At 44.9% G+C, this 25,084-nt stretch overlaps 1 protein-coding gene across 2 annotated transcripts in view; it reads left to right on the top strand.

Moving 5' to 3' along the window:
* The window catches only part of Sgms2 (sphingomyelin synthase 2), a 73,961-nt gene extending 51,292 nt beyond the window's left edge, over positions 1-22,669 (top strand). For both annotated transcript variants that reach the window (XM_057793540.1, XM_057793541.1), the window contains exons 2-6: positions 2,394-3,085; positions 8,282-8,399; positions 14,190-14,343; positions 19,760-19,926; positions 21,186-22,669. In XM_057793540.1, the coding sequence (XP_057649523.1) occupies positions 2,631-3,085; positions 8,282-8,399; positions 14,190-14,343; positions 19,760-19,926; positions 21,186-21,389 (1,098 nt within the window). In that variant the 5' untranslated portion in view covers positions 2,394-2,630 and the 3' untranslated portion in view covers positions 21,390-22,669. The remainder of the gene's footprint in view (positions 1-2,393; positions 3,086-8,281; positions 8,400-14,189; positions 14,344-19,759; positions 19,927-21,185) is intronic.
* The last annotated feature ends 2,415 nt before the right edge of the window (positions 22,670-25,084 follow it).

The raw sequence follows: 25,084 nt of genomic DNA, 5'->3' as shown, positions 1-25,084 counted from the left end.
CTCCACATTCTATGTTCTAGAACTAGATGACGACCTTACAAAGGCCACCTGTATGTCCACTGATGAAGCTTCCTGTAGGCATGAACACCAGGCTAGGAGCACATGAGGAATATGTTAGTCAACTAGGCTGGAGTGGGTAGACACCAGCCCTTGCTGCTTGAGGGTGTCTTCCTCAGAAGAAGGTGTCCATGGTGGAGAGAAGTTACTGTTGGAGTCGTCTTGCCAGGGCTCCTCTTTGCGACACTCATTCTTCCCGTGGCATTTCCTAAGGCACTGCAGAGAACATTGGTCAGGCTGGAGGAACCCTGGCTTTCCCACCTTCTCTAGTGCCTTGGTAGCTGGGAGATTTTTCAGAGGGGCAATAGGAAAGTGAGCCATTGGGAGTGACCCCTCGTGGCTACTCACCCTCTGCTGATCCTATTTTTCTACCAGATCAACTTCCCTGCTGGTTTTTCTTTCTCGAGGGTGGGCTGTGTCTGCAGGGGTATGTAACACATAAATCTAATTTTTTATCTGGGGGCCAACTCTTCTCAGTCTTTCCTTCACAATATGGATATTTCCTTGTCTCCCAGAGCCGTGTGGTGGCTCTAGCTCTCCGACTCAACTAGCTGCTCTTGGCTGAGTTCATGTGTGAGCGCACATGCATGCACGCAGGCCAAAGGTCAACATCGGGTATCTTCCTTAGACATTCTGCACCTCTTTTCTGAGCCGGGGCTGTCAGTCTGCCTCCCACTAATTCAGCTAGACTGCCTGGCCAGCGAGCCCAAGGGATTCACTTGTCTCCAGTTGCCGTGCCCACTCCTGCATGCACACTGGAGTTGCTGGTGTGTTCCACCTTGCCTGGTGGTTTTAAGTGGTGCTGGGGATCCAAATTCAGGTCCTTCTGCTTTCACAGTAGGCATTTTACATGCTGAACCATCTCTCTAGTCCCTGTGTTCTTAAAACAACAACAACAAAAACAAACAAGCCAACCAACCTTTAATCTGCCCCTGCGTTCCTCAGTGTTGAGATGGGAAGTGTACAATAAACTCCTGTAGTTGATCTGTTTGCCACCATAGTGTCAAGGAAATACCTGGAGGTATTAACTGAGCCACTTAAACTTTTTCCTCTTTTTACATCCGTTTAAAGGCTTAGCTGTCACTACATTGAATGTAACCGTATTTACCCTGCGAAGGAGGCCTTTAAGACTGGAAGAAGTATGCTAAAGTTGTGCAGTGTACTCAGGGTGGAGACTAATTACAAGGTTGCAGAACTCTTCAGGTGGCTGGGCTGGTGGCCCGACTGAACTACTGCTTTCCTAAATTGGGAACAGCTGGGCCATAGTGCGAGCTAGTATAAGAGTCGCCGGCTTTGCTCAGTGTGGTAAGAAGTCTCTGCTTCTCGGTGGAGCCTGGGGCGCTTCAGCCAAAGGTGCCTTTCCTCAGCCACAGAAAGGTAAGCGCTTCAAGTGGCCCGCTGAATGCCAGATGCTGTTGCTCGGTAGAAACTGGTGGTTGTATCGAGGAGTTATCAGTTTCCTGTAGCGGTTTTAGGAAGTTCCCCTGCGGCTGTTCCTCTACCCCTCTCCCAGATGAGACCCAGCAAAGGCTTTGTAACTTTGTTAGTTTGAAGGTTGTTGACTTTGTTTGTGGTGTGTGTGTGTGTGTGTGTGTGTCTACGAAAGGGGAAACCAAGGCAGTGTCATTTAAAATAGGTTGAATGTGTTGCTTTGCAGTTCATGAAAGCAGTTACCAAAGGGATCATAGGTTTTTAAATAGGGAAGTTAGAAACTGGACTGTTCTGGAAAATGAGTGTGGCAACCATCCAGCAATTCAGCAGAGCTTCCAAATCCTTTAAAATTTTATTGTATAGTTTTGAGGCAGGGTTTCTTTCACACTTTAACTAACCTGGAACTCACTAAGTCACCCAGGGTGACTTCAAAGTCACCGTAGTCCTCCTGCTTTAACCTCTTGAATGGTGTCATTAGAAGTGTGAGCCACCATGCCCCACTGTTGGATCCCTTTTCTTAGAAAACATCCATCATTCATTCTTTGCAGATCAGGAAGGAGTGATGTGGTCTCCAGGTAGGTTCTAGTGTATTATGACTTCGTGGTTAGCAACTTGTGAAGTGTTCGAAATGTTAGGTCCTGGCTCTATCAGAAGAAATGAACAGGAAATTGATTGTTAAGATATGCTGACATCAGCTCAAAGGCAGACAAGAGTCCCAAGCTTGGGCACTGTACAATCCAGCACTGTATAAATAAATCCAATATCAGGGGCACTGATTTTGTTCTGAGGATGTCTTTGTAAAGCAAGCGCTTTGGTATTAGTTGCCTTACTTCTGAGAATGTTTGCATCTTGAATGGTTGGGAATTAGACAAGCCATTGCTGATTTTGTTTTCCTTTGTTCTTAGGAGGAACAACATCATCTTCAGTGGGAAAGAGAATTGGCTTCCTTGTGTGAATACCCAGCAGATTGTTGTATGGGAGGAAGTAAGAACCAGAAAGCCACCATCTCCATTTTGTACCAGCACACACAATCCCTTCTAAGAGTCCATGTTGATCTTGGAAGTGGAAGGATTTAAAAGAGTTACGTTTCCACAGAGAACAAGAACCTTACCATCTCCTGTAGCTCTGAAGGCTGGCAGACGATGGATATCATAGAGACAGCAAAACATGAAGGTCATTTGGAAAACCAAACCAGTAACTCTCCCGACACTTACACAAGTCCTGCTGAAGCTGTAGAAGAAGAAAACAAAAACGGCAATGGTAAACCCAAGAGCTTGTCCAACGGGCTACGAAAGGGCGCCAAAAAGTACCCGGACTACATCCAGATTTCTATGCCCACTGACTCCAGGAACAAGTTTCCCCTGGAGTGGTGGAAAACAGGCATTGCCTTTGTGTACGCTCTCTTCAACCTTGTCCTGACGACTGTCATGATCACAGTCGTGCACGAGAGGGTCCCTCCCAAGGAGCTCAGCCCTCCACTCCCAGACAAGTTTTTTGATTATGTCGACCGTGTCAAATGGGCATTTTCTGTATCAGAAATAAATGGGATTGTATTAGTTGGGTTATGGATCACCCAGTGGCTTTTTCTGAGATACAAGTAAGTATTGACTAATAATGTATTTGGGTTTGGGTTCAGTTTGCTTTGTAAAGAGATGATGTATCATTAATATTATCTTTCTCAGAATCTTCTAATGCGTTTGGTTTTACCTAGGCATTTGAGGAAAGAAATTGGAGGTAGGCATCATTGAATAAATTCAGCCGCTCTTCTGTAAGTGTTCATTGAGTGGCCACGTGTGAAAGCAGGAAGCTGCAGTAGTCTTGTGTGTGGAAAGTGACTCAGTTTACCAATTTACAGTACAGTGCCTTGTTTCCAGTCGTATGGTGTCATACTCCTACCCTAAATCAAGATGCTTGGACATGCCTTTGATCCCAGCACTTGGGAGGCAAAGGCAGAAAGGTAGCAATGAGTTTGAGGTCAACCTGGTCTACATAGAGAGCTCAGGACAACCAGGACTACAAAGGAAGAAGATGGTAAGAAAGGACTAGCATGTTTTCAGGCTCTCTGCAGGTGCAGTAGGAAGTAGGCCAGGACACTAATTTATTATGGGATGATTGGTCTGCCGTCAACAGTTTGCTTTGAGTTTACGTCTATTCAAAAGTTCTTAAGCTTTCTTTCCTTTCTTGTCCTTTTCCTGCCAGGCACAAAGTAACCAGTGTTTGTTTAAGAAGCTGAATTTGGAACTGGGTTTCAGTGGTTAGGGTTTTAGATCTCTAAACTTGTCTTCCTCTTGGCACTGAAAATGAGAACACGGCTCAATAGTTTAGCCCCTGCCTTCCTCCCCCATCTCTGAACTGTACCAACCGGGGAGTAGTAAGCTATCACCTTGATGATATGTTACAAAACTGGACACAGCTCTGACATGGCTATTTCTGCTTCTCTGTGTGAATTCTGGCATCTGGTCCACAAAATTAGAGGCCACTCAGTTCCCTGTCCTCTCATTTGTCTTCAGATGTTTGCTTTCTATTGGATCCCAGGAATTAAGTCCCTAAAATACAAGTTTGAGTGAAATACCCACAATTTAGGGCTTTTTAACAAAAAGTGAGGCATGGGAACTCCCACAACACAACTTCAAAATTCAGAGTCAAGTAAGAGTTCAGTGTTAGTGCCACAAGATGGCTTTTAGGAGAGAGTCAGCGGGCAGTGGCGGCGCACACCTTTAATCCCAGCACTTGGAAGGCAGAGGGGGGATCTCTGTGAGTTCAAGGCTAGCCTGGTCTACAAGAGCGAGTTCCAAGACAAGCTCTAAAGCTACAGCAAAACCCTGTCTCAAAAAACCAAAAAAAAAAAAAAAAAAAAAAAAACCGACAAAACAAAACCAAACCAAAACCCCCAAACAGACAAAAACTCCATTTAGAAGAGAGAATAAAGTTGACTGTTGCTTTGTATTTAAAAGAATTCAGCCTGCTTTCCCAAAGACTTTCCCAAATGCAACCCTGCAGTTTTCAAAACTTGCATGGCAAACCGAAGCCATCTGTGCATATAGTTTCTTTATTATAACTCTCAAAAGATTTTCATCAGTATATTTAGTTAAAAGAGCGATCAATTGCTTTTTACTTAGTAGAAGTGAATTGCTTCTGCTCATGTGAGTTATGGCTTTTTTTTTATGCTTAAAACCAAGGCTGTATTTATTGACCCATAGTTTCATTTTGGTGCCTGGACGCGACACTAAACATAGTAGGGCTTGTATAGGCTGTGGCTGGTTGCCTTCTCCTCCAGTTTGGGTCTAGAGGCTCTTCATATTCACATTTGCGTGAAGAGCTATTTAGCATGTAGCTGGAGTCTGTCTACAGAGGAGCCTTCATGTTGGTTTAGGTGAAGTCTAGCTGTTATAACTGTCTTCCTGTCCACCATGTCAAGATGCATGGTATTGGCGGGGGATATAGCTCAAAACATCCCTGGGCTCACATGTACAAAGCCCTGGGTTACATCCCCAGGCCACAAAGGAAAACATAAAAAAGAAACAAAGGAAAAGTTATGCCTTATTCTGCCCTGATCATTACACATTGATACTGAAATTTCACACTGTCTGCTATGAAACATGTTCAATTGCTACATGCTAATTGAAATGAAAATATCTATTAAAAAAACACTCAGGATCACACACCTAGGCCATGTACTTTATACCTACTGCTAAGATCACAAATGGCACTAATCTGCCATTTCAGTCTTGAAGTAGATTTGGACCTTGGCTTTTGGTAACTGGTGGAATTGTCATTACCTTCTTCTTAAAGCCCTAGCCAAGTGAGAAATCCTGCCAATCTCAGCCTCTCTCAATATGTCCTTTTTAATATTTTTTTCCTTTCTTTTTTTTCTTGGTTCTGGTATCCAGAACCTCACACATGCCAGACAAACCCTCTCTACCACGGAGACACCTCTCATGTCTCTGTTTCTTTCAAAAGCTCTGAGGAAAAACACACTGTGAACAGTTTTTTTTTTTCTAAAGAAGACTGCGGAGTGAGTGTTTCACCTAAGTTAATCTTCTGTTCTGGGCACAGAATGCTGGAATGAATCTAATTGACTCCTAATAATATTTCCTTATTTCTTGTTGTTGTCTAATAGCATGAAGCACAATTCAGAGCAGCGCTCCTGTGGGGCCTGGACTTGAATTCACAGAGTGAATTGCTTTCACTTAACCAAGGAAAAACAGCCAGCACTGTTGACTGTCTGTTCCCTTTCAGTACTAAGACAACAAGGCTAGGTTACCAAGTACACAGTAAGTCAGCACTTCCAGCTAGCTACCCTGGGTCTACTTCTTTCATCTCCCCTCACCTGAAACCCAGGAATGTTCTTGAAATAGCTGTCGGTGGTGAACAACCAAAATAGATATTTATACTTTTTTTTTCTTTTAAATTAGAAGTCCCAGCAGTTACCTGAATTTGACCTTGGTCCGTCCATGTGAGAACCATGTGTCTTGGAGAAAACTTAAAATACTCCTCATCTCCGAGGGTGACAGTTCTTCCAAGAGTCTTTTGGGCAGTGGTGGTTTGGAAAGTTTGAGAGCTGGGAGGGTGAGAAGCCCAGCGGAGTGAGTACACGGTATGTTCTAGAGAAGTTAAAGCCAACAGCTGGAGGTGGGTGACACATCCCCACTCATTCCCATCCATGTTCAGAGCCAGCGCTTGCAGACGTAACAGAAATGGGGCTGTCACCGTGAGCTGGAACCGAGAGCCCACAGACCTTTATACCCACGCTGCCCCCATGTAGTCATGCCATTGGAAAAGCCCTGGTTGGTGAGTTCAGTCAGCTTCTAGAACAGGCTTAGGCTGAAGGTTGTGAAGAGCCCAGAGCCACAGTCAAGACGCCATCTTCCTTAAAGCTGCACAGGGAAAAGGACTTTTGCCTTTTATTTCTTGACTAATCTCTTTTTCTTTTTGTTTTAATTTTATTAAATTTTGTTTTAATTTTCGAGATAGAGACTGGCCTTAAATTCATTATGTAGCTAGTGTTGACCTTAACGTTATTGATTCTGCTGCTACTGTCTCCCAAATGCAAGGTATTGGTTTATGTAGTAATAGAAATCAAACCAAGGACTTCTTGTATGCGGCAAGTAGTCTAACACCTGAACCACATCTCTAGTTCTTTTCATTTTTATCTGGTACATGAAAGCTTACAAAACTGGATTCCTTAATGAAGTATTATATATAAATTCATGTGTGTACTAGGTGACGTCCAAGTTAAACATGCCTCTCTTTAAGCACTTCTTTTAAAAACATTTTTAAATTTGTTTTATTTTATGTATATGGGTGTTTTGCATGCATGTGTTCTATGTGCCATGTACAAGTCTGGGGCCCACAAAGGCCACTGGATTCTCTGGAACTGGAATTACAGGTGGTTATGAGCTGCCATGTAGGTGCTGGGAATCGAACCTGTGTTCCGGGTGAGAGCAGCCAGTACCCTTAGCTGCTGAGCCATCTCTCCAGCCTACTTATCATACCTTTATGGCAAAATACCTTATCTTTCCAACTTATTTTTGAAATGGAGAGTACATGGTTCACAGTAGCCATCTTGCTGTATGGAAAATCTCAGCACATCCTGTTCCGAACTGTAACTCAGTACGCATTGATCAGCCTTCCCATATAACCCCTCTTAAACATACCAAGTCACCCCCATCGCTGGTAAACTCTACTCTGTGCTCAACTTCTCTAAACAATATTTTTTTAAGTTGGCAAAAATATTATTCTGCGCTCATTTTCCTATGCCTGGCTTGCTAAGTATGATCTCTAGTTCCATCCAAGTTGTCACAAATGACAGGACTGGACTCGGCTTTCATGTCTGAATAATACGGTATTGGACATACACATGGCCTCTCCTTATCTGTTCATCAGCTGGTGGGCACTTCTAGGCGGTTTGTATTTTGTGGTTGTCATAAATAATGCTTTCATAATGCCCCGATAAACGATAGTGCAACCTTGTTCAGAAAAAGGCAAACAGCTCTAACCCTTGTACTCCTTTTTATTTTCTTTTGCCATTTAAAAATCAATCATGAATAAGATAATAGCGAATCCATCCAGTAGTTACTTTGGACGCGGTCAGAATATAGTTTTCTGCAAATGTATAGTCAGAGAAAGCAACTCAGGCCTAAACTGTCAGACTATCTCTGGATGGTCCCAATTAAAATCTTGCTTACATAACTAGGGTTTAATGAGTTGTCACAGTTCCCTGTGTATCCAATTATGTAATGTCACCTGATCCATTAGATTATTCCTCCATGGCCACCGCTCACTTACACCTCCGATGTGTTCTCTAGAGGGTTTTGTTAATCAGCGAGTTGTCTGAAAACAGAGAGGCTGATTGAATTCCCTGGCAGAGGAAGACACTCTTTAGGAGCGGAGACTATATAGACTCTTTGTGCTCTAAAGTTTCCTCTGTCCCCACATTCTTCGTCCTTTTAGGCCCCGGATGACTTAGTTATACTTCAGTGTATGAATATTTCTTTATGGAGATGTGATCAGCCCCACTATGGACTATGGGATTGCTCACAGGCTTTAAAATTCTGTGAAGCTGAGATTTATTTGTTAATTCCATTGTTTCTATTATTTTTAGTCAATTAAACATTGATTTACATTGCATTAGAAATACAGGGAGCCAAGCCTGGTAGCTTGCGCCTGTAATTCCGGCACTCGGGAGGCTGAGGCCAGAGGATCATGAATTTGAGACAAGACTTGGGTGTATAGTGTGGTCCAGACAGACAACTGGTAAACCTGTTTCTCCCCATCCCTGTGTTCCCTTTAGGTCTATAGTGGGGCGCAGATTCTTCTTTATCATCGGAACGTTATACCTATATCGCTGCATAACTATGTATGTCACTACGTTACCTGTGCCAGGAATGCACTTCCAGTGTGCTCCAAAGGTAAGTCTCCGGTCCACAGAGATGAATCAATAGAGCAATCCCAAAGCCTCACCCTTTCACACATTCCTCCGTACATTTCCATAGGTGTTAGCTGCAATCTAGCATAGTCTCTAGTTTTCTTTAGATCAGGGAAAACGTGTTCATTAAGAACTTTGCATTTCCACATATAAAGAATTGGTTTTCTACTGACTAAAAATCCAGCAGTGTTTGGCTCTTTGGGTTTCTTCACTTACTTATTCTGTACGGGATGGTACTTATGGTCCCAGGCATTGTAATGGCCAAAGCGCAGACCCTTCCCCTTAGCGTCTTTCAAGGAACAATAAGTAATCAGTAAATTCTTTTTTTTTTTTTTTTTTTTTTTTTTTTTTTTGGTTTTTCGAGGCAGGGTTTCTCTGTAGCTTTTGAGCCTGTCCTGGAATTCCCTTTGTAGACCAAGCTGGCCTCGAACTCACAGAGATCCGCCTGCCTCTGCCTCCCGAGTGCTGGGATTAAAGGCGTGCGCCACCACCACCCAGCCCTAATAAATTCTTTTTTTTAAAATATTTATTTATTATTTATTATGTATACAATAGTCTATATATGTGTATGCCGAAGGCCAGAAGAGGGCACCAGACCTTATTACAGATGGTTGTGAGCCACCATGTGGTTGCTGGGAATTGAACTCAGGACCTTTGGAAAAGCAGGCAATGCTCTTAACCACTGAGCCATCTCTCCAGCCTCCCCTAATAAATTCTTAATATATCACGTGATGCTAAGTCAGGCGATTGTCACAGGAAAACAGCAGAAACTTTTCTACAGAAAGGTCAAGAAAAGATGTTAGAAAAAAATGGCAGGAAGCAAGGGAGAGAGCTAACCACACGGGCCGGTTGAGAACTACAGGCCGGGAGAACAGTTTATCTGCATTGGGTTCAAGGAACAGCAGACAGTGTGTGTGTGTGTGGGGGGGGGTGGTCAGCAGCACTGGCCACAGACTGCAAAGGTTCTCACTGCTCCTGTGAGCCTTGGTGGTCATGATCGCGGAACTGATGTCATTTCATCCAGGACACATCTTACCAGTAAAACTGACAGGACATACTGGCGTGGATAGGGCTTGAGAGAGAAAAGCCAAGAGCCACTCCAGATGATTAGCCACTGGGAAGACAGAGTAGGCTGTGCTGTCGCTGAAGTGGTCTGAAGGGAAGTTACAGTCTCTTCACAGGGCATCCGGGCCCAGGGGGGCCAGTCTTCATCTTAGACCCCTGTGCACTCTGGTTTTATGAAATGGAAACTTACCGATCATGTGTTTTCTGGCCGAGGGAAAGAGGGCTGACATTGGACTTCACTGAACACTGAACAGATGTCAGGAGGGAAGGAGGGCAGAATGGTTCGGGAGGAGCCGGCCGTCTCCCTTACCAAATATAGGTGTGGTTTGGAAAGGCGGTCATTTCCTAAAGCCATCGAAGCAAAACGTGTCTGTAATTAAAACAGTGTACACACTGAATTTAAACACCGACTGCCTTTGACTGAAACTAATTTAAGACATGAGAGTTTAGAAACATAATGAGTCTGCCTGAGACTTCACTACCGGACAGTATTACAGTGTGCTCCGTGGTGAGGTGGCCACCGCAGAGGGGCAAACCCTTCCTAGGAATGGATGAGGTTAGCCGGGAAGGGTCACTGATGAGAGAAAGGCAGACTAAAGGTTACCGTTTATGGAAGAACTGCAATTTTCCAAAGCCACCCCACTAAAGACTCTGTGCAAGAACCAAGCTGCAGCCCCGCCTGTTGGAGGTTCCCCAGCTCATCTCCCACCACGTTCAGTGAGCAGGCTCTCCTCCTCAGCAGACTGTCTTTGCCTGCCCCTGCTTTTCCTGGATGAGATGTGGTGATAGAGGGCAGGGATCAAAGTTGCTTTCTAAATTTGGCCCAAGTGCTGCTTCCAAGCTTTCAATGCTTGTGGCCACAAGGCTCTTCGATATCTACCTGTTTCCTGTGTTGGCAAGGCTGGTGAGTGTCCTTCAGAGGGAGCAATGACAGATGTGCACATGCCAAAACCTCTCTCTGAGACGGCGTCCCTGTCTGGAACCAACGGCTCACAACACTCAGAGTTGCCTCACAGTGGGTTCCCAGGCTCCTGCAGTTTGGCCACCAGCATTAGCCTCATCTCTCCTATAACACTTCTTTGAATCCTTACAGCCTTCTGTCTCCACTTCTGAATGGTTCCCTGAGCCCTGAGGGGAGGGATAAGATGGAGGCATCTAGGCTGAGTGCTCTAAGGTCTCTCTCACTGTATACAGTGTCTGGCCGTGGCTCACAGGGCTTTTGTTCCTGGGAGGGACAGTTGTGAACGTCAGGTTTCTTGTTTGTCAGCAGCCACCGTGGACTGCTGTGTGCCTCCTTTCTTTCTCTGGGAAGCAGTATATGGGAGTCACAGTTGGGGAAATCCTTAAGAATGCTGGGGCTCCTATATGTTTCAGTGCTTTTTTTTTTAAATATTTATTTATTTATTATGTATACAATATTCTGTCCATGTGTATGCCTGCAGGCCAGAAGAGGGCACCAGACCCCATTACAGATGGTTGTGAGCCACCATGTGGTTGCTGGGAATTGAACTCAGGACCTTTGGAAGAGCAGGCAATGCTCTTAACCTCTGAGCCATCTCTCCAGCCCATGTTTCAGTGCTTTGATTGATGCTTCTTTCTTAGGTTTCTGTGGCTTCAGTTTTCAATTTGGTAGCGCACTGCACAGACTGATGTCTAAAAACAAGGAAATGAGTAGAAACAAGTGTTGGTGTGTGGTGGAAGGGCCTTGGGGAACTGAGCTAGGCCTAGAGGAAGCCATCAAGATTGTCCAGTCCTCGGACTTCACAGTCATCCTTCCCTTGCCCGGGCGGGCTTGCCCTGCTCACTTCCCCTCCTTTCTTCTCGTGAAGTTCGTTGAGCAATTTTTAAAGTAATCCTCCATCTCAGGATTACCAGTGATTGGTTTAGGGTTAAGAAGTTAACAGAGTAAACCAGTGAGCTGGCTTAGCTGGTAAAGAAAGGCATTTGCTGCCAAACCCAGTACACTGAATTTGATCCCCAGGACCCACATGGTAAAAAGGAGAGGACCAACTCCCGTGGGTTGTCCTCCAAGCTCCACGTGCCTGCTGTGGCATGTGCACACACACACATCTCTGCCCCCCACACAAATAAATGTACACATACAAATACATGTACAAGGAAAGCAAGAGAAGCCTTTCCTCTGTACAGTAACAGTATCCACCCAAAGGCCAGTAGAAATCTTCTTACAGTGTCTCTCTTTTCCGCAGGAGGCACATCCTAAGATGTATCCAGATAGTACCGAACACTATGTATACAGTTGCCCCATATATATGCGTACATAAATACATGAATGTTTAAATTTATAAACTAGGCACAGTAAAAAAAAGTTTAAAATAGCTAATGATAAAATGGGAGAAATGTATTGTCAAAAACGTTAGTTAAGACTTGAAAAACTATTGGGGGGGGGAGGGGCTTTCCACTTAAGATTTCCAGGCTGTGGCTGACTGTGAGCTCTCTGAAAACAAACTGTAGGTGGGTAGGGGCTATCAGATACCGGCACTGCTGGACAGAAGATGGGGCAGATGTGCGGTCCAGGAGTTCCTTTGTTTGCACCCCAGGGCTTCTGGCCCCAAGTAGAGAGAGGCTAATGACTCTAAGTGCTCCTACCTTCAGAAAATTAGAGTCTCGACAGGTGAGTGGAGGAGAAATGAGGGCAATAGGTTCTTCCGGTCTCAGGATGCAGTGCTTGGGCGTCTGTTCTATTTGATCTCATTGTGGTAGTGCTTTTGTATCTCTTGACAGGAAAGAATGACCGCGGACAGCTCCCGTGGCTGTATTGTAGCTTCCATGTCAGGGACGCTGCTTTAGCTGGCATATTTCATTTGCCTGCCTTTGGGGGAGTTCCTGATGTCAGTCACGTGACCTGTCAACTGGCTTCATGCCTTCCTCAAGTGCATGCGCTCCTGTCCTCCCCACAATCCTTTGGGCCTTTGAGAAGGTGACGTCCAAGTCTGTGACAAAGCAATTGCTCAACTTCCTGGGAGCCAGGAAGAAGAGAAGATGGGGAAAGAAAGGGGTGGGCTCCACACCCCTGTGAGGTTCACTGCAGATAGCCAAAGATCTCCCAGAAAGTCCAGTACCTTAACATGTGTCCCCTTCCTCCCTCTTAGTCCCCACACCCTGAACCAAGATGGCCTCCAACTCAGAGATCTGCCTGCATCTGCATCCAGGAATATGAGTACTGGGCTCAAAGGCATGTGCCAACCTGCCTGGCAGGTGATAGCTGACTCCCGATAGCATCACCCTGCTACCCTGGAACCACCCCTTAAACATGGCATAGGAGACTCTTGGCCAGATCTTAGTAAGGACTGTCCGCTGCTGGGTACTCATTTTGGTTCTGCCATCTGGGCAGGCTTGAAGCGAACTTTAAGTCAACATGTCTCAGAAGCCTCAGCGCCTCGCGACCCAAATTCTGTTCTGAGTCATTTCTGTGTAGCGGTTTATTACGAGTTGAGCAGCTGTGTGTGTGTTTCCCTCTTTACGGGGGTTTCTTAGTAACCAGGTGGCTCTCTGCAGTAGTACTGTGCTTTAAATCAGGGCATTTTCTGGTCCCCTAGAGGGAGATGTCTTAGGCAACGATTCTGGATTTGGTTCCTTATTGTGCTGGGCGGGGCTGTGTTCTACCTGCTTTGAGGCTCTCCCCATCCATCTGGACACGCCCTCCTTCACAATCATGTGCCCACCTGGGCAAGACCCAACAGCGTTTGCTCCCCCTCCAGCCTATCTGCTGGTAAGTTGGACTGCCACGCTCTGGGGACCAGCGTGCAGAGGCAGAAGCGCTGAGTACAAAGAAGACAGGACCAACCTGTCCCCAAGATACCAAATGGCTCCTCAGCACCAGTCCTGTGTTTCTCCTTCTTGTAGACTGTCACTCGCTCTCTCCCCAAGTGCCATTCTTATATCCCCAACACTGACTTTCACTGTGTTAGGCTTTCCTGCGATTGCCCTCCCAGGTGCCCAGGAGGTCTCTTCTAAGTTTCCTGCCTCGTATCATGACTTTTTCTTGTATGCTTATATTTTAATAGGATATACATTTTTTTTTTAAAACTACTGCCAGACATTCCTGCCCTACCTGTCACTATTTTTTATGACATCACTGTGGTTTAGAGAAATTCCTGTACCCTTGACCCCCAGTGTAGAACTAGATTCCTTGTGATAGGCTTTCCTGGTCAAAGCTTTGAAAGCTTGCTGGTAACAGTCCCTAATGTCATTTCCAGACCTTACGTAATGGGATGAGTTTCCTGTAACCGTGTTTCTGGCATATACCAATGAGGTTGTACATACACTTGATGCAGCCAGTTTAACACGGTACTGACAGATGCGGCGTATAGTTTAGTCGAATGGTAATGACCCCAAAGCCTCACTTCCTCCTGCCAAAAGGAAACAATGTCGCTCCAATCTGCTTTTTAGCACATAGTGGTGAAGTCATTGGTTATTAATATTTTTAAAAGCTTTGCCCAAGGACACCACCTCACCACTAAAACGTATTATTAGTAACGTACTGAATAATTTAGGACAATTCAATAAGCCCTCCCAACATATGAGGCGAACCTAGTGTGAGGTGGTTCCTCTTGGAATATTTTTGACTTTTTATGCTAGAAGGAAAAACTTCGAAAGACGTTAAAAATCACAGCCTGATTACTTTTCTAACAAGCATGATCTCGAGCCTCTTGTAAATAAATGTTCCTCCGTGTTTTCTGTCCCTCAGCTCAACGGAGACTCCCAGGCAAAAATACAGCGGATTCTCCGGTTGATTTCTGGCGGTGGATTGTCCATAACGGGATCGCACATCCTGTGTGGAGACTTCCTCTTCAGCGGTCACACAGTTGTGCTGACACTTACTTACTTGTTCATCAAAGAATGTAAGTCATAGTTCCTCGCTCACTGAACCGACGGCTGGTGGGCGGGGTCCCAGGGCCCTGACGCGAATGCTGGTGGGCGGGGCCCCAGGGTCCTGACACGGATGGGATCCCTTCTGCAGAGAGGACAGTTGGGAGAGAGACAGCTGTAAATACTCTGTGCAGATACGCAGTTTATCCTTCCGCCTGGTCATTTGTGACCTGAAGCCTGAAGAGTAAAGCCCTGGCTCTGGTTTCTTTTAGCATCTAGTGTGCCTCCAAATATCCCCCTTCTTTCTTAGTGCTCCCCAAGGCAGGGAGTTCTTAATATGGAGACTAAGAACAGGTTGAGTATGGTGGTGCACCCCTTCAATCCCAAGATCTGGGAGGCAGAGAGAAGCAGGTGGATTTTTATAAGCTCGAGGCCAGCCTGGACTACAGAGTGAGTTCTAGGCTAGCCAGAGCTCTAAAGTGAGACTTTGTCTCTAAACTTTTTCTCACAAAGGGAGGTGGAATGAAAAATAAATGAATGGATAAATGTGTTGAGGAAAGACCTGTGCGTTCTGAAGACAAAGCCAATGACTTTTGACTTACTCACTGACACTTCAGTTCTGTGATTCCCAATGATTGATGTGTATTTCCTCGGCTTTATCCACATCCTTGTCCTGTTCTATTCCAATGCCGCCATTCATCACTTCCCAGCTGCCTTCTCGGCAGTACTAGGGCATTTTTTGGAGCATCTCGTCCTTAAGAAACTCACAGGCAAGAAATTGACATATTTTCCCATATCATTACACCAAGTTCCCATTGTTTAAGGCCCTTATAGTTTGTTGTTTAAATGTTTTTAGTAGTTTATTTTTTCAACTTGATTGGTTCTTGAAATGCTGTACAGTGCAAGCTGGCCTGGAACGCACAGCCCTCCTGTATCCTAAGTGCTTCCCAATCTTTTTTGATTTTTTTTTTCAAGACAGGGTTTCTCTGTGTAGCTTTGGAGTCTGTCCTGGAACTTGCTCTGTAGACCAGGCTGGCCTTGAACTCACAGAGCTCCACCTGCCTCTGCCTTCCTTGTGCTAGGATTAAAGGTGTGTGCCACCACTGTTCAGCCCTTCCAGTGGCTCTTATTGATGAGACAGTGCCTTGTTCACTGAAGGGCTGTAACTGGTTCTCGCTGCCTAGCAGGTCCCCTTGGTGTTGCCTTCTGAGTGTTGCCCATTTCCTCCATCCTTTTGAAGGGCAATGTTTCTTTTTCCATGTTTAAATCATGATGTGTGTTCCAAAATGCCCATTGTCCTGTGTTTCCAGAAGCGTCTCTGACTTCTATTTGCTTGGCATGGACAAAAGAGCTTTGGGAATTGTCTTAGTTACTTTTCTGTTGCCATATGGAGACATCCTGTCCCAAGGCATTTTTATTTTTATTTTTATTTTTTTTATTTTTTATTTTTTTTTTGGTTTTTCGAGACAGGGTTTCTCTGTGGTTTTGGAGCCTGTCCTGGAACTAGCTCTTGTAGACCAGGCTGGCCAAGGCATTTTTAAAAGAAAGAGTTTAATTTGGGACTTGCTTACAGTCTCAGAGAGTGTGGAGAATTCACGAGCATCATGGTTGAGAGCATGGCAACAGGCAGGCCTGGCACTGGAGCCGCAGCTTAGAGCTTACATGTTGAGACAACAACCATGAGGCACAGAGAGAGAGAGAGAGGGAGAGAGAGCATGTGTGCTCTAAGTAGAAATAGTATGGGCTTTTGAGACCTCAGAGCCTACCCCCAGTAACACACCTCCTTTCACAAGGCCACAACCCCTAATCCTTCCCAAGCAGCCCCATCAACTTAGGATCAAGCATCCGAACACATGAGCCTACGAGGGCCATTTTGATTCAGGTTATCACAGGCATAGACCTGTATCCAGCGGGCTCCCCATCTCTTGCTTTCCTCTCCTTTTGGCCCTCCATTACTCCAAACAAGTTGAGCGACATGCGAGGGTCTTATCACCTTTGCATTAAAAGCCCAAGGGTTTCTGCACCTCTTCCTTATGTCCATGCACGATGCGTGTTGCTGAATAGCGTCCTTCATCTCTCCACAGGCCCCAGGGAATCCTCATTAAATGGAATTGCCCCATTCCTAATGCATAATTAATAGTTATGGCAGTGTGTTCCTTATGGTTCTAGTTCTGACTTTTGTCCGAGGAAGTTCCATCCGTGGAGGGTCCATCATTTTCTAGTCCAGAGGTACACACACCAATCTGTGGATCATAGGACTCTTACAGAATAAGGGCGGGTAGGCGTTGTCTGTCACAGTGAAGATACTGTGTTGAAAAACAAAATATTGAAAAGAAAACGTCCCGGGAACTTAGTGTCAATTCATTCAGTATCTAAAGAGCAAGTGATGTGACTCCTAGCTCACAGATAATTGTTCTGTGCCTAGCAGTCATCTGAGCGCTTGACACAACCTAACTCTCTGGTCTTTGCTGCCCCTCCGGGAGGTATTATTTCCCCTCTGCTTTTCTCTGCTTGTGTGTACAGGAAGTGACCTGACTATCATATACAACTCCAGTATTTGAGGATTGGGTATTCAAACTCAATCAGACTCTGGAGATGGCAGTTTTAATTTCTTGGTTCTGTTTAGAAATTTTAGAGATGTTTAAGCTGGGATGATGGCTCCGGCAGTAAATTTATTTGCTGTTGCAAAGCATGGGGAGCTGAGGTTGAGTCTCTGGCGCTGCTGCTAAAAGCTGGATGTAGCAACACATGCCTGTAATCCCAGCACTGGGAATGTAGAGACAGTGGGCAATGGAGGGATGGCAGGGAGGAGAGGTTCTGGGGTTCGCTGGCAACTTGTCTTGCTGGAGCTGTGAGCTTCAGCTTCAGTGAGACATCCTGTCTCAAGTTCAAATAAGACAAAGAGCAACTTAGGAAGACACTTGACATTGGCCTCTCTAGCCAGTCTATAAACACACACACACACACACACACACACAAACATGTACACACATATACGAGCATATACACACATGCGGCACACACACAAACTAGGAAGAAACAAAGAAAGTCAGTTCAAGTTGTATGATCTCATAGGATTGTCTAAGAATAATCTACTTACTGATAAACAGGACATAGCTTTCTTTCTTCTTTCCCACCAGAGCAAGAAGAAAGGCAAGGTGTGATTAATTCTATATATGATATATAGAGGCATAATTCCCATGGCAGGATTTTTTTGTTATATACATTTACATATGGCATGGGAAGATTATATTTTTTTCAACAACTTTTCATGTAAAATAAAATATTAGATCTGTCCTACCTAATATACATTTTTCTGCATTGCTGGCCCTCTGTGGACACAGGACATTCTTTGTTTGCCACCCGTAGTCACCATCTGAGTCCTCCGTGTCTCGTTTCCCTGAGTGAGCAATGTCATGGTTTGGAAAGTCGGCTTCTAGAAGATGTACTGTCTATGTGTGATTACTCTCCTGCCTTTTGAGCATCCTGGGTTCTTTCCTTGCTAGCACTCTTGTTGGGAGTGGATTGAAACGCAGTTAGGAGAGCATATGGAAGCGGGACCATTTTGTTGGTTAACATGAAAGGGTTTAATTGCACCAATATGCTCGCTGGAGTTTGAAACCTGCGCCTGCAGAAGACAGCGTGGCTGTTAATGCTAGATGTCTGGCCTCACCATCAGTGGGTTTTCTTAGTGCTTGTTACCTCTGCTGGAGATCCTATGTAGACAGTAAAGTCCGTCTGTTTTCAGCTCTTAACTAGGTGTCATCCCTGTGGCTAGAAGGAGTGAAAAAAACAGGATTTTCAGTTGCCATTTTGATTTCAAAATAGCTTCTGCTAGCTGGGTCTGTGTATGGAATCTTAGCACTACAGAGGCTAAAGCAGGAGAGTTACTGGTTTAAGGCTAGCCTGGGTTACATAGTGAGACACTTTCTCACGGCAATAGATAGCAGCAAAAATAATCATCATGGTGGGGGAAGAGAAGGGAGTGGGTTGTGATCTCAGTGTGGTAGCATCATAGGAAATGCCTTTTCCTAGAACAAACGGGGTTTTTCAGAATTCCTAAAAAGCCTACCTTCAATGCCACCAGTCATGAAACAGTCATTTCACCACATCATTGCTCCTTACCTGGTTCAGCTTCTGGTGGTTAATGATACAGAGTAGTTCTAACGGGCCCAAACATTTTGAGCTGTTATTAAGTTCCCCGACGACCTTTGTATAGAAAAGTGGGTCAGATATGAAACCTCAGGAGGGCTGGGAGGGGGCAGTAGAACTGGAGAACGCATTGAATGAGACCTTCAGCATTGTCAGGGTTGCCTCAGTTTTTAGGGTTCTGATGCAACAGTCACTGGACACCCCGGCATTTAAATTCTAGGATTCTGTAAGCTATCTTGGAGAATGTAGCAGGAGGATGAAGTAATTAAGTAATGAGGAAGAAACTGAAATGAAAGAATCAAATATAGGACTATATTTCCACTTGGGATCCACAGACCAAGAATCACTTTGTGTAGGAACAATAACCGATAAGCCATTGTCTGAAGCTTTGGGGACTGAACTTTCTCTGCTCTTCAACCGTTCTTTTACAACTGAGCCTGTGTGCTGCTATGAACATAAACAAAGTTTAATATGAAATTGATTTCAGTCTACTAGGTCATTAAACTTTTATTGTGAGCCAGTAAGGCTTTAAATAGACAGAAAAGGAAGGGGACCAGATGGCCAGATAATACAAACAGACGGGCTCAGCCATGTCTCTCAGGAACACTTACGTGAGAAGGGCTTGGGGTTGTGACCGTGTTAACCGGATAAGCGCCACGGTTCTCTCCCAGCTGGCCAGTGGCACAAACTTCACAATAACTTCAGCAGGAGGCTAAATGTCGGTGCACGGAGGGGCAAGAAGCCAGAGCGTTCCCCAAGAGGAGAGCTGCACCATTGCTAGTAGCAATGGTGGTATAAAATTGCTGAGGATCAAATCTTGCTTGCCACAGTGACATTCCCCACCACAGAGGCACACCTGAAGAAATAAAAGTCAACTTAAGATCTCTCATTTCACCCTCCTTGTTTTCATAGACCTTTTCTTTAGGCCCTTACTAGTTCTCTTTCCAGTGTGGTCATGTATGTATGCTAGGACGAGCCAGCTAGAGCCAATCTAAGTAACAGTTCTGTTCTCTTCCTTATTTAATAGTTGTGCTGAAGGTAGGCACAGCCTGGAATATCTCTTAGTGCCCACCAACCTCCTAAGAATGACTACTGTGTGTGCTAACGTGATTCCCTGTGCCCTCTGGGCAAACTAAAGCAATTCATTGCCATAGCAGTCTTCATGGTCCTGCTCAAGGTTATAGGAGCAGGTATTAAGATGTGACTTGGTGGGAGGACATTTCCTTGGCTTGCATAAGTCAAGTTCCATTCCCAGTTAGCCAGTCCATGAGTCCATCTCTGTTTCCCTCTGTCCAGATTCTCCTCGGCACTTCTGGTGGTATCATCTGGTCTGCTGGCTGCTGAGCGCTGCGGGTATCATCTGCATCCTTGTGGCACACGAACACTACACGGTCGACGTGATCATTGCTTACTACATCACGACACGGCTGTTTTGGTGGTACCATTCCATGGCCAACGAAAAGGTGAGAGCTGTGAAGACCCTTGCGCGAGCAATGCCCATGATGTGCAGGGGACCCGCTTCCGTAGACGGGGGTTTTAGATAGCTTCGTGGAGAAGACTGTTGTTGCTCCCTTGCTATACGGTTTGGTCAGTTCAGCTGAACTTCCTGCCACTGCTGCTTATTTTAAAAAGTGACAGCGGGGAAAAAAAAAGAAATCACAAATATACATGCTGTCTGAGGATTAAGAACATTGTAAAATTATGGATAACTTATTTTACCAACTCAGCTGATTGATGGTAGAACTGGAGGACTGTAAGCTAACTAAAAACCTAGGAACCTTCTCTGGAGATCTTGTGACACAGCTTGGTGAGAGATTGCAGCCTGCCTTGTTGATTATGTTTCGGGGTGAGCAGCACCTCTACCTTCCCTTCTTCTTCCTGTTCCAGGATGACCCCCGTTCTTCTCCCATTCATTCTTCTAGTGCTTGCTTAAATGTCCCCCTCTTGCCTCCATCCTGGGAAGCTTCCTGTTTCTCTTGTTCTCTTCCTGTAGGCCCAAGGTTGCCTCACCCCTATCACCACCCACCAGGCTTTTCTAGCCTTGGCAATGCTATTGCTGTAATATGACTAATTTATCTTGGAATATATCACCCCGTGGTGGTGGTGCTGTGCTGTGTGTGTATGGTGTGTTGTGGAGTACTGTGTGTGTGCGTGCGTGCGTGTGTAAAACCTACAAGCGATTGACTTGTCATTACTGAAAGGTCTACTCAGAGCTCTTGGTGTCCACAAATCATTGCCTTCTATGGATCTTTTTATTTGGCTTTGCTGCTCGGTGGCTAACTCGGTCTGTAGTCCTCTGCTTTCATCTGCCTTCTCACGCGGTGATCTAGATGCTTCCAGACACCTAAACCAAACTCTCCATCTTTCTTCATGATGATGCTCAGCCTTCCGAGTTCTCCTTTTACTCCCCCTTGGCCCTTCTATCTGACCACAACCTATCCTGAAAATACTTCTCTTGAATGCCCTTCACACCTATTCCTGAGCCTCTTTCTGAAGAGAACTGCAGGCAGAGGTCTCATGACCCACAGAGTATAGGACAGGGGGACCAAGGTCATAGGAGAGCTGGGGAAAAGGCAGGACAGCAGGTACTGCCACAGGATGTCACGGCTGTTCACCTACTAAGATACAACATAAATAAGTAGATAAATACGTGCCATTTCATTGAGAAGTCTAGACTGCAGTCATAAACAATGCCTCATTTTATTTTTCCCACCCTTCACAGAACTTGAAGGTCTCTTCCCAGACAAATTTCTTGTCTCGGGCTTGGTGGTTCCCCATCTTCTATTTTTTTGAGAAAAACGTTCAAGGCTCGATTCCTTGCTGCTTCTCCTGGCCACTGTCCTGGCCCCCTGGCTGCTTCAAGTCATCATGCAAAAAGTATTCACGGGTCCAGAAGATCGGAGAGGATAATGAGAAGTCCACGTGAGCCGCCAACCTGGCAGCAGCTTTTCCACCAAAACAGTCCGTGCTGTAACCAAAGGCGCAGCTTCGTATTTATTTTCAGAGAACTGACTGGTAAATGGAGTGGACCAAATTTTGTGCAAAAGATCGGAGCAACGAATGAAGTATTACCTTTGGGCTTTTTTTTTTTTTTTTTTTTTTTAAATTCATCCCAAGAAACATATATTTTCCTGCTGCTCTTCACTCATGGGTGACAAAGCCTCCAAACTGGGATCCTAAAGAGGTGGCAATTAACCCGCTGTGCCTCTCATTCTTTCTCCACTTCCACATTCTTTCCAGATTGTTTTTTCCCTTCAAGGTCAGAAGAGTGTGCTAATGTTGTGAAATAAAGTGTCTGGATATACACAGCCACTGTGTGAATGCAGGCAGTGAGGGCAGGAGCAGGTTTCCACCAAGCAGCTCACTGAGGGCAAGCCACAGGTGGGTCATGGTGGGTCAAGGTCAAGTGCACTTGTTTCTATCCAGTCTGGGGGAAGGTTAGGGTGCCATCTGGGGTTCGCTTTGCTGCTACCCCCCGATGTGCTATGTATGACTTTTCCTCTTCTTTTTTTTTTTTTTTTTAACCTTTACCTGATAATTGTATTTCTAAAGAAGGGGTGTTCCAAGGAAATGAGAGTGACCCACCCATGGATGTTTCCTGTGTGTGGATTTCTGACTTTCCAGTCTCTATGACAGGTCCACAGGAAGTGTGGGGCTTTTCCTGCTATACACATTCAAGGCAGCCTGCCTGGAGCCCAGCACTGTTAACTGCAACAGCAGGGCCTGCAAACGCACATGGGAAGTGATACTCACACTCACCGGGGAACACGCTTGTGCTCCCCTTCTAGTGTGGACCCTGCTGTGATGTGTTTCTAATCGGAACCTAGAGAAATATTCGCGCACATCCCACTAAAACAGTCGCCTCTCAGTTAGCATTGCGCTTTCCAGGAAATGCAAGATGGATTCCAAAGGTTTACTGGTTCCTTGCCTTTTAGCAAGGAACTCTATTCCCTAAGTGCTCCTACGGGCATACACCACCACTGAGCAAGTTGGCTTTCACCCTGCGAGCGTGCCACATGGTGCTGCACTTAAACATGCCGTTGGCATCCACACTTGAGGTAACTACATCTGCATAGGAGCAGAGCCAAGCATGGGGCGCACGCCTTTAGTCCCAGCACTCAGAAGGCAGGGGCAGGCGGATCTCTGTGAGTTCAAATCCAGCTTAGTCTAAGAAGCAAGTTCCAGGAAAGCCAGGGAGATCCAGAGAAACCCTGTCTCACAAAAGCCCCCCCCACCACCATTAAAAAAAAAGAAGAAGAAAGAAAAGAAAAGAAAAGAAAAGAAAAGAAAAGAAAAGAAAAGAAAAGGTGGAGGGGAAGGAGCAGGGACAACTGTGTCAGATATGAACTGTTTTTTCAAAATCTGGTTGATTTAAGAATATCTGATTTAATGTGTTACTCAGTGCTAGTATGCATGATCCTTGCCTTGATTTCTTAACTAAGATTAGTTTGTGAACCTTCTCATTAAGGTTAAAAACATTCTCTGGTTACGTGGATGTCAGGATGGGAGCAGAGGGGGGAAAGCCAAGCAGGGTGGAAGGAGGGGTTGCATTGGCATTGATGAAATGAAATATCCTCAGGTCAATCCTTGGAAGCTGGTCGGCCTTGATTATTCAAAGTCAAACTTTAAATTGCTTGGCACAAAAGCACAATACAGATCTGTTCAGAAGGGCCATTGTCCTCTGGTGCTAAAATTCTGTGTGTGTCCAGAGTGTCTCTTTTTTCTGTGATAGGGTAGGTAAAGGGAAGGGCGCTGATTCAAAGGCAAGAGAGTGAGATTCTCAGTCTGGCTGTCTTCACCAGAGTGCGAACTCTAAACCCCTTCGGCAGAGTTGGGAATGCAAAGGTTTTGTGTTTTTATGGAATAAGCCAATAGTAAATACATACCTAGTTTACCTTGTGTTAGACATAATTCTATACAGTTCTCACATGTTCATTTCCTCACCTCTGATCTTGGGTTAGAACGAAGTGTTCTGCTCGGAAACATGCATTTAACTTCTGTGTCTTATTACAAGAGAAGCACTCAGCGCTGCAGCCCCGGTTTTGGTCTGTAGGCTTTCATTGAAACCAAACACCTGAGAGCCTCATCCAGCTAAGGCTAGGATTCCCCGGAATTCTTCAGTTAAAGGAAATGCTTAAGCATTATTACACTGCATGTTGATTGTTGGGAACAGAAAACCTTGCATTCCAGTCACATCATCCAGGCTGTCAAAAAACAATACTATCACTTTCCAAAGGACTCTGAAAACACCCGTGAGTCTCGCGTGGACACTGCTGTTCCCAAGTTCTCTGTGTGTTTGCTGTGGCTCTTTAGTCGGTGCTGATGTGGAAACATGTGTCTTGAAAATAAGAGAGGGAGATGTCCACATTTCAAGATGCAAAAGATGACCAAACTCATTTCAGTGTAGGAAAACAAGTTGTGGAGACTTGGCTCGACATGCCATTGGGGATATAAAATATAGACAACTGTGACGTTGCCTTTGAAACAGTAATTTTATTTTTGAGATGGTCTCATCTCACCGTGTAGCCCAGATTAACTTACAATTTTCAGTCCTCCTGCCTCAGCCTCCAGAGTGCTGGGATTGCAAGTGTGTGCTCCCACGCCTACCCAACCAAAGCAGTAAATGATTGCAACACCTTTTCTTTGCCAGTAAAGATGCAGGTCTTACCCACTACCTGTGTTTTCGTGAGCCCATGCTTCTGGCTTTCCTGTAACGCAGCACTTCTGGAAAATGCCTGTAATATAAAAAATATGCTACATGTTTTCTTCTGAAGCATCCCAGTGGAAATGGAGTTCTTTCAAACTTGGGTGGTTGAGCTAGATCCACTAGATCCAAAACAAGGAAGCCTCCTTCCCCATTCCTCCTGAGCTAATTCTGTCTGTCCTTTGAGTTACCCGTCTCAGGAAGCAGGTTTTACTGAGGGCAGAAGGCTGGCTGAGAATCAACTCTTGAAATCTCTGGGCAGGTTTGTAGCTGTGGATTCTTGGCTGTGCTAGCAGTGCCTCCTTGTGGCGATGTGTCATGTCTGGAATGCAAACGCCACTTTAAAAATAGATTTCCAAGGTTTCTCCAAAGTCCGTTTTTTGGCTTTTTGTTGTTGATGTTGTTGCTCAATTTTTTTTTCCAAAAAAAATCTGAAATTCTCATGGGAAAAGAAGGTATCTTAAAAAAAATTCTAAATCCTTCCCTAAGGGAAAGTGCTCAGAATCTGATCAAAGAAAATTTGCGGGTCTTTTTTACCTCTTCTGTCACAATCATTATTAACATCTAGTCCATAAGTACCAGACTTTACTTCCGAACCCAGAGTCAACTGTCTTTTTCCTTCTGTGCTACGACTCATCATTTCATTTTTAATTTAAAGTTTGTATCTTGCTCCATAAAGTTTGTATCTTGCTCCATAAATATTTTAAACTTTTTGTTATTGTTTTGGTTTTGTACTATAGAACTGATTGAAAATTTAAGCTGGTCTTAACACACTCACCCCTTTAGTGTAAGGAAGTGTGAGATGGAATCTTCTAGTAAATGAGTTTACATGTGTTAATCAAGTGTAAGTTATATGCTTGCGTTTGGAACCTTTTCTGTGTGTGTGTGCAAAGATTTCTGGTGGTGTTGTTTTTAAT

Source organism: Chionomys nivalis, chromosome 18, assembly GCF_950005125.1.
Source record: "Chionomys nivalis chromosome 18, mChiNiv1.1, whole genome shotgun sequence".
NCBI classification, from domain to species: domain Eukaryota; kingdom Metazoa; phylum Chordata; class Mammalia; order Rodentia; family Cricetidae; genus Chionomys; species Chionomys nivalis.
The sequence above is the reverse complement of the archived record's forward strand: the minus strand, read 5'-3'. Positions and strand labels throughout refer to the sequence as shown.